The sequence below is a fragment of the Prionailurus viverrinus genome, chromosome C2 (genome assembly GCF_022837055.1).
Source record: "Prionailurus viverrinus isolate Anna chromosome C2, UM_Priviv_1.0, whole genome shotgun sequence".
Classification (NCBI taxonomy): domain Eukaryota; kingdom Metazoa; phylum Chordata; class Mammalia; order Carnivora; family Felidae; genus Prionailurus; species Prionailurus viverrinus.
The window spans coordinates 26,613,842-26,629,499 of NC_062569.1; the positions used below are offsets into that span (position 1 = coordinate 26,613,842).

A 15,658-nucleotide genomic window follows, 5' to 3' on the forward strand; every position below is an offset into this window, starting at 1 on the left:
GAGCATCTGAAATGCCACTTCCTGGCTCTGTGACCTTCACCACACCTTTTCAGGGTCTCTGTTTCTCTAACATGAGACTGGAACTTGACACCAAAGGTCACTTTCAGTTCTAAAATTCTATGGTTCCATGAATCTGAACTATTTTAAAGATTTACAGACTGATAGCTGGCTGTTCCAAGAAATGTCAGTGCCATCCAGTATTTTCTAAGGCACATATTAAAGCCCAGACTATTAACCCTGAGTGGGAATGAAGCCGACATCTTCCCGCTGTGTCTCTAAGGGTTTTCTGACAATTCCACTGCTCAGAACCAAGGTCATCTAGGGTATTCGTTTTAAAGAAGGCTGTTGACATCTTCTAATTAGCACAGTGTGGAGTAGTGTGTTACAATTTTTTTTAAAAAACAAAACGCTGAGACAAGCATCTTTTCATTTTGGAGTTTGAGTATAGTATCAGTGGTCATTATCAGCATGAAAGAGATGCAATTCAACATATATTTTCCATCTGGCTGGATAAATTTCATCAGCATCCACATCCATCACCTTGAAGTATGGGAATGACACAGCCCACCCCCGTCCTCTTATGTATGTGGAGAATTTTTTGTGTTTGATCCTTTGTAGACGGGAGGGTTTTAATTAGATCTCTGTGCACTCTAGTATTCTTTTTTAGCACCAATGCTAGTTTATGTCTAATTTAGATTTAAATGCATAGCCAGTGCCAGAGAAAAGTATGTCACTAAATGGGGAGGCTACGAGGGAAATAGATACTTACCAATGGTTAAGAATGGCTATTTATGGGGCGCCTGGGTGGCTCAGTCGGTTAAGCGTCCGACTTCAGCCAGGTCACGATCTCCCGGTCCGTGAGTTCGAGCCCCGCATCGGGCTCTGGGCTGATGGCTCAGAGCCTGGAGCCTGCTTCAAATTCTGTGTCTCCCTTTCTCTCTGCCCCTCCCCCGTTCATGCTCTGTCTCCCTCTGTCTCAAAAATAAATACACGTTAAAAAAAAATTAAAAAAAAAAAAGAATGGCTATTTATATTTATACGTAAGGAATTTATTTGACTTGAATTAATGGTTGCTTTCTTTAAAAATCTTTTTCAAATTGTAAAGTCTCATTAAAACTTAGGTATTCTCCATGCATAGACAGTGTGGAAACTAAAGCATATTCCTATCTGCAGCTCACTAGAGGCTCGAAAGGGGAAGAGGGACCTCCGGGACCCCCAGGCCCTCCCGGACGGAGAGTAAGTACACCCATGAGAGCTAAGTAGCCTATACTGGTTTCTAGATATTCAATAGAAGGGGTACAGAATTTAAAGTCAGAGCACTGGATCCAAATCCAAATTCCTGTTGCTAGCTACATGCCCCTGGGCCAGTCACTTGGTCTCTCGGTTGACCTCTAAAAGGGGGATGACCTATCCTGTCCTACCACCTCAAAAGGTAGCTGGGAGGATTGTATATCCAAATGTGAGCACTCTTTGTGAACGATAAATTTCAGTGCAAATATTAGCTGTTACCGTTATTTAATTTTTTTACTGAAGTTTATAGAAATCAGAATGGGATAAGCTTCATACAGGGGTCCTGGCAAAGTTCTGTCACGTGAGACACATCAGTAGAGTTCCCCAGATCACCGTTGCCTTCCCGTCTTCAAAATGTAGACTCTAGAGAGATTTGGAAATATAACTGCTAGTTCCCACCAGGCTTCCACTGGAAGGGAAATATCACTTCTGGAAGCATTCTGGGCAAAGGCAGGCACATCCCCCACTGACGGAACATCCATATCTCTATTTTGGTGCTTCTCGTGTTATCATAATGATTTATTTACACATCTCTCTCCCCTGATGAGCACAGTCAGGTAAGAACTAGACGTTGCCAGCACCTGGGTGTTGTGTCAGAGGCGCAGGAAGCATTGTGTACAGAGTGGAGAAACTGCTTACCTTGTTTGGTGCGTTCTGAGCGTTTTGAGACTTACCTGGAGGAGTTCTTTAACTTGGGACCTTGTAGAGAAAACAAAAGCATGGATGTTTTGGGGATGATAGCAGAATGAGAGTCAACTAGCTGTGAGGACGCTGTGATACATCTTTCTCTCTTTCACATTAAGGACCTGGTGAACATTCGTAGTCACGTGGGCGAGGATTCCGTCTTTGAGTCGTACCGATCTGGTCTGAATTTATCTCCTTTCCAGATTTTGGACCTCTCGCGTGGGGGTCCTGCATCTTCCCGGCCTTGTTGCTTGGCCCTGCTGGTCCCTAGAGTGTGGTTTTGCTGTCCTGGGGCTGCTGGTCCCAAGAGTGTGGCTTCTCTATCTCGGGTCTGCTAGAATCAGATCAACTTCTTTGTCTTGGGCTCTCAGTCCTCAGCCTCTGCTCAAGAACTTGCTCTGAGTTTTTCTCCAACTCAGTCCTTTAGGACAGACACTCTACAGCTCTGATCCTCTGCAAGGTGTGGTCTGCCTACTCTCTTTATTAGCTAGAAACTGTTCCTCTCTCTGTTTAAGTGGCTGTGCGTTCTTTTCTGTCTTCTGTCATAACTTATGAAAGGAAGGATGAGCCTCTGCATCTCCTAGTGAGATAGTTAATTTCCTGATTCTGGTCAGAAGAGCCTGTGTCCCAGTGGGTAGAGTTATGGATGCCACAGCATTTCCAGGTAACACTCAGCATTCAGCAGACAATTAACTGTTTCTTGGATGGATGGATGGATGGATGGGTGGATGGAAGGAAGGACAGATGAACAGATGACCCAGTTGTCATTTAGAACAGGGGTTCTTACACTGACATCCCTGGTTGAGCTTCTGAGGCCAGTGAAATTGTATGATTGTGAGCCTGTAATAGCATTTTCTGGAACCAGCACATTAGCATTTACCAGTTGCCCAAAGAGACCCAGGTGTGTTAAACATGTTAAGAACCACTGCCAAGGGGAAGCCTGATCCTGAAAAAAGGAATAAGGGGGAAAGGGAAAAGCTCAAGCTGTCAAAAAAGCACTGCCTCTTCTTAGGAAGCCTCCTTGATTCATTTCACCCAGTTATGCGTACTCCTTTGTTTATAACCTCTCAGCATTTATGAGCTCACTGTGTATGCTCTTCTTTTGCATAAAGCCCATTTTGCTACATAATTATCTCTGGTTCTTTCACCTACGTAGAAGTTGTATGCTACCGCCTGCATTTTCAGCTCCTTGAATTGTAATACATCTGTACCTCTGAATTCTCAGCAAATTCCTCTCCTTGTGGCATGCTTCGGGAAGTCTGTTGTTTACATTTCAACTTTTCTTTACATTTTCATGTTGTTTACATGTTCTTTACATTTTCAACATTTATGAGAAGTACCTTTTAAGTGTCATAGCCTGAGTACAAACATCTTCAAGAAATATTGGGGCGCCTGGGTGGCGCAGTCGGTTAAGCATCCGACTTCAGCCAGGTCACGATCTCACGGTCCGTGAGTTCGAGCCCTGTGTCAGGCTCTGGGCTGATGGCTCAGAGCCTGGAGCCTGTTTCCGATTCTGTGTCTCCCTCTCTCTCTGCCCCTCACCCGTTCATGCTCTGTCTCTCTCTGTCCCAAAAATAAATAAATAAATAAATAAATAAATAAATAAATAAATAAATAAATTCAGTTCACTCTGGGCAGACATTCGCTTAACTGATTTCACACTGAAAGAAAGAAGTTTGCTCTGTTGATTTAAGTGGGGAAATAGCATTATAATCTATCTGTTCAGGAATACTTTAAGCGCTCTCTGCCAGCTGTGCTTTTAAGAACGTGCTTTTTTTCTTTGCTCTTGTTTTGTCACTAAAGACTCCGATTCACATACCAATAACTTGCTCTGGTTTTATTTTCCTAGGGCATGAAAGGCATGGCGGGGAAGCCTGTGTATTCTGTACGTATCTCCTTATTCACAAATGAAAACCCAACCAGTCCACTGGCAAATAAACATGACCTCTCAGGGGTCGCTGTGCTCATGTTTCTGTTCTCTTTCTCTTTTTTTTCTTTACAGCAATGTGATCTGATCCAGTTCATGCGGGACCATAGCCGTGAGTATCTGCGTGTCATGGAACAAGGGCGTTGGTGTTTGGCGAGAGCACCTAGGAGGAGTGTAGTGTGGGTATGCAGAGTCAGTAACCAAATCCACTGGTGGCACATGCCCCCTGCAGCAGGCTTGTCCTGAGTACTTGCAGTAGAACAGCTCACATCAAAGGTGGGAGGGAGAGGGATGTAAGTAAAGTGTAATTCATACAGGAGAGAAAGCATGCTTATGGCAAATGGTTGGAAACCAACTCCAAAGTTGTGTGAATCAGCTCACACTAATACAATATTGTACAAAGGTCTGCGAGGGCATGGTGTTAAAGGGACGAGCATGGAGATTTGGGGTTAGTTGGTTAGTTACTTAGTCAATAGAGTCTCCTTAGATGGGGGTACTTGAATCTAGTTGTGGGGAAGTGATAGGGAGTGGCCAGAGAGTAGTTTCACCAGAGGAATAAAGCAGGAGTCAACAAATAGAGAGATTGTCTTTGGTTAGGAGGAAGGGGAAATGAGGTAGATGAAGCCCAGTGACCTCATTTCTGAACATTTATCCCAAGGAAATAAAGCAAAAGAAAGAAAAAATTATAGGCAAATATGGTCATTGAAACATTACTCATTAGAGCAAAATGAACATACCTTTAGACTGTTTGCACTTAGAGACTAATTAGTTTATGGTGCATCATCTTCTGATCAGATACTAAACAGATACGGTTTTTTTGAAGACTCAGTCAGAATGTGAATAATATTGTCATTAAAAAGCAGAAAATTAAGACGTTAGAGTGGGAGAGAGAGCCAAAGCATAAGAGACTCTTAAAAACTGAGAACAGTTGGGGGGTGGGAGGGAGGAGAGAGTGGGTGATGGGTATTGAGGAGGGCACCTGTTGGGATGAGCACTGGGTGTTGTATGGAAACTAATTTGACAATAAATTTCATATAATAAAAATTAAAAATAAATAAATAAAATAAAAAAAGAAAAAGAAAATTAAATTGGATCCTCATTATTTCACATATAGCTAAAGATATACATAGAAACCAGTTCTAGAAGCAAAGGGAGAAAAATGTAACAACTTACTGTGTTAGAGTGGTAGAATTTTAGGTGATGTGTCTTTCCTCATGCTTCCATTGTGGCTTATAATGATGCTGATACAATCACAATCAGAAGAATGTCAGATGGGGAAATTGGAGAGACTTACTGAAGAACACTGGATAGAAACATGGTCATTGCAAGTGTGGGGTGAGAAAAGAACGACAAAACTGAGTTTAAAATAAGCATAAGGCCAGAGCAGGAGAAGCTAAGTAGTGCTATAGATGAGAAGGCAGGAGGGACTGTGACGAGAAATCCATTGGTAGGAAAATATGATGGCCTCAAACATTTCAGAGGCGGGAGAATGTTGTGTGGGCCCTAAATTAAATGATCTACAGGCAGCTAATGAAGTGGGCTGTAATAAAGGTGAGGATCAAGAGCAGAGACTGGGATGTTTGTGGTCCTTAAGGCCACATGGATGGGTTGAGGTCCTAAGGATGGGAAATGACAGAGAAAGAAACAGAAACCCAAGGGATGAATCTAGGAAGACATCTTAGCTAAGCAAGTGAAGCCAGAGGACAGAAAATGGCATCGCAGAGATGAAGTTCTGCACATGTGGGTCACTTGAAAAGCAAGAACAAACGGAAAGACAGAAGATGGGGGGGAGGGGACCTGGGTGAAAGGTATTGTTTGAGAAGTAGAAAGGCTCTCCATCACCCTGAGGAAGTGAGAACCAGGGCCTGGGGCCCCAGGGGGAGAACAAAAGGAGAGCCACTGTAGGGGAGGGGAGTCCTTCTCAGGAAAATCGAAAGCTATCTTCCCAGGGAAGAACCAAGGAGGAGGAAGCAGTGGGGGAGGTGAGTACTGGCCCAGGGAGGGTTAGGGATCCGAAGACAGTTTTCCAACACAGAGTGAAAGGAGTTTGACAGGAAATTAGGGGGTGGAGGGTGAGGGTGAGCGTGGGTTCTGTAACCAGACAGGGTGCTTGATCGGTGAGCTTGGAACTCCAGAGTGCAAAACTGAGATGGGATTTGGGCAACAGATGTTCAGAGCTAATTGGGTTGGTTGGACTCCTGGTCTAACACATTTCCTCTTCAGTCCTGCAGCACTGGGATGAGGCCCGGGTCCTGAGCTGATCACTGGGACCCTATCCCCAAAATAGCATAAGAGCTCAAGGGGGCTGATGGGAATGTGGAGTGGGGGTGGTCGCAAATAAACTAAGAGGGCCCAAATGATGAGAATTTTGGAGGGAAGGGCACAAGTAAAGAAGATTTTTAGGAAAGATAGACATATTAAAAGAGATCAAGTAGTTTCCCCCAAATCAAGCAAGGTTTGCCACACTCAAACCAGATAGGTGTGCCTGTGTTTCTAGTCTCACAGCTGGGTTGGAGGTTAACATATGAAAGTGCTCAGTCAGGAAAAAGGGATCCTCTTCAGGCCTTGAGATGCAGGGGAGAGTGTGGGTTTGGAGCCCTGTCTGCTGGCTGTGAGCATCTCGGCAGCCACAGGATTAAGACCATCAAAAGGCGTTAATGGGGTTGATGTGAGAGAGCGCAGTGCTGTGGGATGGCAGCGTGGAAGGCTAGCTGGTTGCCAATGCTAATAAAATCTTTTATTATATCAGAGTGACTCGTTTGCTTTTCTTGAAGCAAATGAGCAAGGACATTGTCAGACCAGTGCTTTCTAAAGATTTCCAACATTTGCCTCTAATTGGTCTCATGCTTACAGAGTAAATCACTTAGAAAAACCAGATGCTGTTTTGCTCGGGAGAAACCCTTGGGGGCTCTCCTTCCTCCCTAGAGATATGGAGATCACTCAAACGTAGGAGCTGTATTTTTTAGCAGAGACCAAGTTTATTTGGAAATCCCCACATTTCTGCAGGAAGAGAGAGGTTCCCAAGGTGTTCATCTGGGAAGAAAATAAGCCCTCATATTTTAGCCGTGCCTTGCTGAATGACTCTCAGGGCTGTAAGAAGAGAGATGAAACAAATTGAATTTGAGCTATCTTGCCATTTAATCAGAGGCTCATCTGTTCTGCTTCTAAGACAAGTGATCAGTGTTTCAGATTTCAAGCAAGATTCTGCTGAAGTCTGCTGGCCATGGCTCACAAGGAGAAAAGGGCAGGAAGGTTCACCCATTAATTGAATTCTTTGTATGTGTTCCTCAGTCCTTTGACCTTAGCTGCCTGTTATTTAAGAATTAGCCTCATTTGCGATTAGAGTCAAACAAAATGTTAAGGTTTGCTGAAATTTTGTTTTGGGGGTTATTTTTAGTCTGTGTGCCAAAAATGTAACAGACTCTTCTCTTTCTCTTTTTTATAGCTTGTTGGAATGGTGAGTATTTTTACCATACTGTGTTTCTTGCTGAAGTAATTAACTGCATTCTGATAAGACCAATTTGAAAGAAATTCTTAGCCCCATGGGAAAAAGGACTTCTTCCTTCTATGCCGATGCATCTATCTTTTGATGATGGCTATAATTATCAATGTCACATTTCTACCAGATTGTGAATTGGTGACACCCAGCTCCCAGCCCTTTTACACTATTATGCTTTCTAGGTCCTGTCTGAGTTCACAATTCAATTTCTTCACAGTGTAGGCTCGTGTTGCTGGGAAATTCAGGGACAGGGCTCTGAATGACCACATTTTAATTGCTGTGTTGTTGACCCAGTGATCACTGGCTTCTTGGATGGGCAACGTTTCCTTTCCTTTCTCTCACATCTCACCAAGTGCCCACTGCTTGTACACCTGCCCTTGCTGTGGATGGTCTTTCTGGAACCTGGACCGCAGTGGGTGTTGCTTAGCAGCCTTAGATCCCTTGGATTCCATTGCCACTGAAGCTGGTTTTGTCAATGTCAAGAGCTCCTGGTCTTCTAGAAGCCTACTGAAGTAGACTCACAGGGACTTATCCCCAAAGTTTGAGCTTATCCAAAAGTGACATCATTCACCTAAATTCTGGGAAAAACGAAAACAGAAGCCCTTTATATATGTAAGTGCCCAGTAAAATTTCAGGGATTTGAATTCAATTTATCATGTACCCTGTTGGGCACTAGGAAAAGGAGAGAATAAAAATAAATCGAAATCGGTTCTGCTTTCTGGGAAAATCTGTGATGAGAGGTCAGTCTTGAAGATGCTTGCCTACTACTTCTTTAATAATTTTTAGTGTTAGGGCTAAGAAAGGAAGACTAAGGCTACTTAATTTCTCATATTTTATTTTTTAATTATTGGCTTTGATATTTTTTTCTTCACGGTAAAATTCCTCGATTCAAAACACATCTCTGAATCAACCCTAGTCTCCTATTCAATTGCTGAGAACAGTGGATTGGGGTGTGGGATTATTAGAGTCTAATGCGCTTGAAGAGTTAGCCAGATTCAAGATAGTAGAGCAGTCTATGTAGACGAGGGCATTCATTTCTTAAATAATCCCTGTTTCTCTTCCTGTGGTCTGACTTTAATAGCATTTTGAAAAGTTAGGTTTGATACGTAGGGCTGATACCCTATGAGATTCCTAAAGTTAAATCATCATAAAATTAGTAGCACTGAAGTAGAAATTGCAAAAGAGCCCCATTTTTATAACAGCTTATGGTAAGCCTGCTGCGGTCCTGCTGTTCCCTTCCTCTGGCCACCCTTGCTTTCCTTCAAAAGCTAGCTTCTGGGAGGCCCTGAGATCCCCTCTCTTGGGAAACAGTCGCTTTGTCCTCTGAATGCTCTTGAAGAATAATAGTCTGTCTGTACCTTTCTGTGTAGCAGTCCTCCCCGGGACAGATGCCTTGAGGGCAGTCCTGAATTCGGTTCATCTTTGCTTATATTGCACAGTGTATATCACCCTGCATGCTACTCAATGAATATTTGTTGCATAAGCAGATGAAAATCTTCCAAGTGACTAGCATTATTGGTAGATCATTTCTGAAGATTTCTGAAGACCGTAAGCTTTCAAAACCTTCAATAAGCCATCGTATCCTTTCATTTTTTAAAAAATTTTACTTACAGTAAAATTAATTGTTGTGTGCGAGTTCAGTTTTAACACATGCCTAGATTCATGTAGCCACCACCACAATCAGGATACAGAACTGTTCCATTAGCCTAGACACTCGCTTCAGTTTCTTTTTAAATAGCAGACTGAGTGAGGGCTGTGAAGTCTGAGTGTTTTACCACCAAATATGACTGCTAGAGACTTATATAACACCTTCACACAAACAAAGTGTCACCTGTGTGCACCTGTAGTTCCAGAGCTGTAGACAACACCTGTATCTCCCTAGATCTTGGTATGAATCAGCCTCAGCCCTGGGGTAAAGAGGACAGGAAGGGCTTTCGAGCAGCAAGGTAACATCATACTTCTTTCTGCCTTTCACGTTAGCAGAAAAGTGCCCAGTGTACCCAACAGAACTGGTATTTGCCCTGGACCAGTCCTATGGTATCACAGAGCAGAGGTTTAATGAAACGAGGAACATCATCACATCCATCATCAGTGGTCTTGACGTCAAGGAAAGTAACTGCCCTGTGGGAGCAAGAGTTGTTGTAGTTTCCTATGACTCGGGCACCAGCTATCTCATCCGTGGGTCCGACTACCGTAACAAGAAACAGCTCCTCCAGCTTCTTTCCCAAATAAAATATCGACGCCCCACGGAAGCTCAAGACATCGGTAATGCAATGAAGTTTGTGGCCCGCAACGTTTTCAAGCGGACGTATGCGGGAGCCAACGTGAGGAAAGTTGCTGTGTTTTTCAGCAGCGTACAGACAGCCAGTCAGTCATCCATCCTCACAGCCACCATGGAGTTCAATGCCCTAGATATCAGTCCGGCTGTCTTTGCTCTCAATGAAAGGGTTTTCGCTGAGGCTTTTGAGGTAAGACCTTCCCCCAGCGACTTCTTTATGTTTAACTTAGTGGAGCTAGTAAGATGGGAATAGTGGGAAGTAGGGAGAGAGACGTGGTTTCTGTGCACCAGGCACTGTCCCTAGAGCTTTACATACATACACATTCTCAAAACCCTCTGAAGGGAACGCAGTTTTTATCTCTATTTAAAAATGAAGAAACAGGGGCACTTGGGTGGCTTAGTCGGATGAATGTAGGACTTTGGCTCAGGTCCTGATGTCACGTTTCGCCAGTTCAAGCCCCGAACCGGGCTCTCTGCTGTCAGCACAGAACCCACTTTAGATCCTCTGTCCGCGCCCCCCCCCTCCCGCGTCTCTCTCTGCTCCTCCCCCGCTCATTCTATCTCTCTCAAAATAAACTTAAAAAACTAAATAAATAAAAATGAGGAAACTGAGGCCCCGAGAGTTTGAGTGACTTGTCCAATTGTGTGTAGCTCCTAAATGGCTAAATCAAACTCTGAACTATGGTCTGTCTGATAGAAGGGGCCGTGAATACGGTGTTCTACCAGCCCTCTGAAGATCAGGTGTTTCTCATATCTGTCATCTCCTTGCTGAATCTCATTGAATAGCTGGTCTTAATTTATGATGGATGAAGTTTAGGGGATCTTTGAACCCCTAATGTTGTGTAAAATATTTAGTGTATATGAAACTTTTTCCCACAAGAGGCTCTATCCTGTGGGAATCTATGTTTCTTTCTCTCCCCTTCCAAATGAAGAATTTCTCCATCTACTGTTCTATTTTTTTTTTTTTTGAGAGAGGTCTTAAGTGGGGGAGAGGGGCAGAGGGAGAGAGAGAGAATCCCAAGAAGGCTCTGTGCTCAGCACAGAGCCCGATGCGGGGCTCGACCCAACAACCCTGAGATCATGACCTGAGCTAAAATCAAGAGTCAGACACTCAACCGACTGAGCCACCCAGGCACCCTCTGTTCTACTATTTTTAAATATATTCACATTATCCATTAACTAAGTGCTCCTGGACCTGGGTGAACCTATCCTGTCATCCAAGAGTTTATAAATATATATATATATATATATATATATATATATATATATATATGTATATATATATATATATACACACACATATATACACATATATGTATACATACACACACACACACAACTACATATATTTCTACTGTAAAAAGAAAAAGAAGCCCTCTGTAACATGAAGAAAATCAATCTGCTCATGAAGCATCCAAGAAGATTTTGGGAATAGAAGACAGGGAGAGTTACAATAGAAACTGACAAAAAGGATTATAGAAAGTCAGAGTTTTTTTCTATGAAAATAATTACCTCCCAACATACTAGATAATTTATTTGTTATATTATGGCATATGTCCCCCCTCCACTAGACTTTAAGGTAGAGATTTTATCTGCTTTGTTCATTTCTATATCCCCAGCACCTAGGACACTACCTATATAACATTATAGGCATCCTATAAATATCTATTGAATGAATGAATGAATGAGTGTGTGAATGAATGAATGAATTAATGAAGAGCATATGGTTTATTTCTATGAATAAGCTTCCTTGATTTACCAAGGTAGCATTTAGTCTTTATACGGGGGACAAAGTCAAATACAATATAACACCCAAAGTATCCAATTTTACAAAAAAATGGTAGGAATGTGGTAAATATTTTCTGACTGTAAGGCTGGAATAATTATAAATATTTTTAAATGCTCGCTCAACACTTCACAGAAAACAGGGTGTGGCTTTTCTAAATCCTTTACTTTCCCAAGGGAGAAGGGGAAAAGTATGAGTATAATATTCTTATGGCTTGAGAAATACTTTCATCACCACCTGGGAATGATAGATTTCTTTCATTGTTATAAAACTGTCTGCCTTCCATGGTGCCTCAGACAGAGAAAATGCCCAATAAATACTTACTGACTCACTGAATGAATGAGTGAGTGAATTAAATAATTAATGCTATATATTGCCCATTTCAGTAATTATTGAAGCAAGAAAAGCTATCAAGAGACAGACAAAATCAGGCCATGTACGACCAAGAATTTTGAGGAAACTTAGTGTGTTCTGTTTACAATTTTTCAAAATAAACTTTTAAATTAGAATTTGTGCTTGAGGAAGTCCTCATCTGCAATAACGTACTTGACATCTGAAAGATGTGCCTTCTTCTAAATAATGTGATTGGGATGGAAATAGTTGGGATCATTACCTAAAGAAGCCAGGGGAACTTGTACGTAAATACAATTTCTGCAGGATCCAACTTCAGAAGCTGACTTGTAGTACATTATCAGCAGGTGCATAATCAGAAGCATATAGGGGTGTCTGGCTGGCTCAGTGGGTAGAGCATATGACTCTTGACCTTGGGATTATGAGTTCAAGCCCCACGTTGGGTACTTAAAATCTTAAAAAGAAAAAAAAAAGCATGTAAAACTTCAGTGAAGAATTACAGAATTAGAAATAAGTGTGAGCGTTTAATACCTGCCCCAGTAGGTGAATCTGATGGTTATCTTGGGATAGTTTTCTCATCATAGAATAAAGTGCTGATACCTGTCCTATATACTTCTTTGTGTTGTCTGGAATAAAAGCATTGTGGTGTGTGTGTGTGTGTGTGTGTGTGTGAGAGAGAGAGAGAGAGAGAGAGAGAGAATGAGAGACAGAGAGGTTGAGAGAACATGTACTGGACTGTAATGCAAGATAATGGTGATTCATTAGGGATTTTTCAAACTAGTCCTTAAAGTGAGTGCACAATGGCTTCCAGATAATGGTTAAAGAAAATGAGCCAATAAGTATATACTTGTTTTTCATTGTAGTTTGACGACACTGGAACCTTTCAGGTGATCCCAATTTCTCCAAATGGGGAGTCTGTCTCAAAACTTCGGCGCTGTACCATTTGCTATGGTAAGACCCATGAGAAGAATTTATCGTGCAGAAAAAAATGCCTTCTGAGCAAATTATTAAATCTGGCCTTATCAGATATTTCTAGTTTTGATCATAGATTCTGTTTTAAGTTTCCTAGTCTTTCAATGCCATACATCAGAGTTTTAATCTTTGTAATATTTAGAGCTTCCACAGAAGGTGAAAGTTGTTTAGAATATTCTCCCAAATGATGTGGCTTTTCTTGGGGACAGTTTGGTAGTTTGTATCAAAAATCTCTAAAATACTGAAAATGTTTTCTAAATGAGTTTAGACGTGACTCGTAGACTTCAAGCCTGCGTGCTTCCTACATCTGCTTCCAAAAAGACCTTCCCAAATTGTCCTCTAGTGGCCACAGAAATTTTGGGACGTTGAGAATTCCTCATTAACTTAAATAATGTGAGATTAAAGAGGTATTGGTCAGATTATTAACTCTTGGTAATCAGTTACTGAGTCCCTTGAATAAGATCTCAAACAACAGTGTCTTGTTGTGCAGACATTGAACCGTTGATAAGTCTCTCTGTATCTTTCCAGATAAATGTTTTCCAAGTGATTGCATCAAAGAGGTTTTTTTACCTGAAAATTCATACATGGATGTAGCCTTCCTCTTAGACAATTCTCGGACTATAGCAAGTGATGAGTTTAAGGCTGTGAAAACCTTGGTGAGCTCTATGATTGATAACTTCGAGGTTGCCTCAGAACCTATAACCTCAGACTTCGGTGATAGGATTGCCTTGTTGGGCTATTCTCCTTGGGATAGTTCCAGGAGAAGGAAGGGTGTGGTAAAAACAGAGTTTGAGTTTATAACTTATGACAACCAAGTCCTAATGAAGAGGCACATCCAGACTTCCCTCCAACAGCTAAAAGGAGAAGCCACTATTGGCCACACCCTACTATGGGTCATGGAGAATCTCTTCGCACAGACACCCAACTTGAGAAGACACAAGGTCATCTTTGTGATCTCAGCTGGAGAATATCGTGAGAGCAAGGATTTCGTAAAGAAAGTGGCTCTGAGGGCCAAGTGTCAAGGCTACGTCATGTTTGTGATCTCCCTGGGCTCTGCGCATAAGGACGGCATAGAGGAGTTAGCCAGCCACCCACTTGATCACCATCTGATACAGCTTGGGAGGATTCATAAACCAGACCTGAATTATATTACGAAGTTTTTAAAGCCATTTGTTTACTCTGTCAGACGTAAGCCATTATTTTGTTTTTCTTCTTTGTTTTAATAAATTAGTGTTTGCTAATAGCATTGATAGCCTAACACATCTTTGAATCTAGAGCTAACCCAAATATACCCATTGGATGGTGCGATGGAGACAGAGATGGGACATATCCTGGTTATATCCTGTTTTTACCTTGGTTATAATGTGGTGAGACTTTTTTTCATGATAGAATGTCTTTTACATTAGGTCTCAGGACTAGAAAGCACAGAGTGATTGGAGGTCTCCAGAGCCACATTTGTTCAACCTGAAGAAGTTTTAGCAGCTCTTTGATGAGCATTTACATGAAAGTTTTCCCTACTGCACTTGGTTTACTTTCTTTTTTTTTAAGTTTATTTATGTATTTTGAGAGAGAGAGAGAGAGAGAGAGAGAGAGAATGCATGAGCAGAGGAGGGGTAGAGAGAGAGAGAGAGAGGGTGAGAGAGAGAATCCCAAGCAGGCTCCGCACTGTCAGTGCTGGGCTTGGATTCATGAACTGTGAGTTCGTGAGCTGAAACCAAGAGTCAGAAGCTTAACTGACTGAGCTACCCAGGCACCCCCAATACCTGGTTTGGCACGCCCTGGAGACCTGTATGAAGGTTTAAAGATGGCACAGTCCTGTGCTATTCCCGAAGAGTCTAAGCATACAAATCACATAGGAATCTTGCTAAAATGCAGGTCCCAGTTCAGTATGTATAGGGTGGAGCCTGAGATTCTGCATTTCTAACAGTCTCTCCCGTGATGTCCGTGCTCCTGAGCCAAGAATGACATTGTGAGTAGGAAGGCTCTGGGCCAATGCACTACAAAATGTCACTAGGATGGGTGCTAGTCCACCAACTGATCTGCAAGAGAGAAGTTCAGAAATTGAGAATAAACATCTAGAAACTTAAAGCAATTTGACATTGCCGCAGCATACAAGTGCGTGAGCAGTGTACCTTGCTTGTCTCACGTAACAAGATGGAAACCACAAGTATCAGTCTGCAAAGGATGAGAAGTAAAAATACCTTCCCCACAAATGGTTTGATAAATATTCTTTCTAGAGCAATAGTTCTCAACTGGGGATGATGTTGTCCCCCAGACATTTGGAAATGTCTGGAGATACTTTTTTTTTTTTTTTTGGTCACAACTGAGGGAGAGGATACTAGCATCTAGTGCGTAGAGACGAGGGATGCTGCTAAACATCCTCCAGTGACACAGGATACCATCCCCTCCTCCATAAAGCAAAAGATGGTCCAGTCCAAATTGTCAATAGCACTAAAATTGAGAAACCCTGCCTCTAGGGCATCCCATAGAATCGGGGCTGAACCTTTTCTTTCTGAGACTCTATCAGGTGTAGATCTTGGTTCTGCTGGAGCCAACCTCACTACCCTTGAACTCCAAAGTTGCCCTGACATTCAAGGAATCTCCAACAGTACCATTGTGACGGTATCTTGAAAGTTCACTCTCCATTGCAGAGAGAGCTCCACCTTTTTGCTGTAACTCATATTTGATTGAAGAATCCCAACACCTTCCCTCTTGGGAATATCATGTTCTTTCTTTAAATGCCTTCGGTTGTATGATATTCCATTATGTTACGTAAAAAGAAAGAAAAAGTGCTTCCAATCAACTATTGGTACCAACTTGCCTATTAGAGTTTTATATTTTATAGTAATTAAAAGAGTTCAAATTTTAGAT

General features: G+C 42.0%; 1 protein-coding gene across 3 annotated transcripts in view; it reads left to right on the forward strand.

Moving 5' to 3' along the window:
- COL6A5 (collagen type VI alpha 5 chain) overlaps positions 1-15,658 on the forward strand; it is a 142,696-nt gene that overhangs the window by 90,408 nt on the left and 36,630 nt on the right. For 2 of the 3 annotated variants that reach the window (XM_047876135.1, XM_047876137.1), the window contains exons 29-35: positions 1,174-1,236; positions 3,824-3,859; positions 3,977-4,013; positions 7,347-7,358; positions 9,381-9,868; positions 12,679-12,766; positions 13,316-13,975. In XM_047876135.1, coding sequence (XP_047732091.1) covers positions 1,174-1,236; positions 3,824-3,859; positions 3,977-4,013; positions 7,347-7,358; positions 9,381-9,868; positions 12,679-12,766; positions 13,316-13,975 — 1,384 coding nt within the window. The remainder of the gene's footprint in view (positions 1-1,173; positions 1,237-3,823; positions 3,860-3,976; positions 4,014-7,346; positions 7,359-9,380; positions 9,869-12,678; positions 12,767-13,315; positions 13,976-15,658) is intronic. The other variant, XM_047876136.1, reaches the window with a different exon arrangement.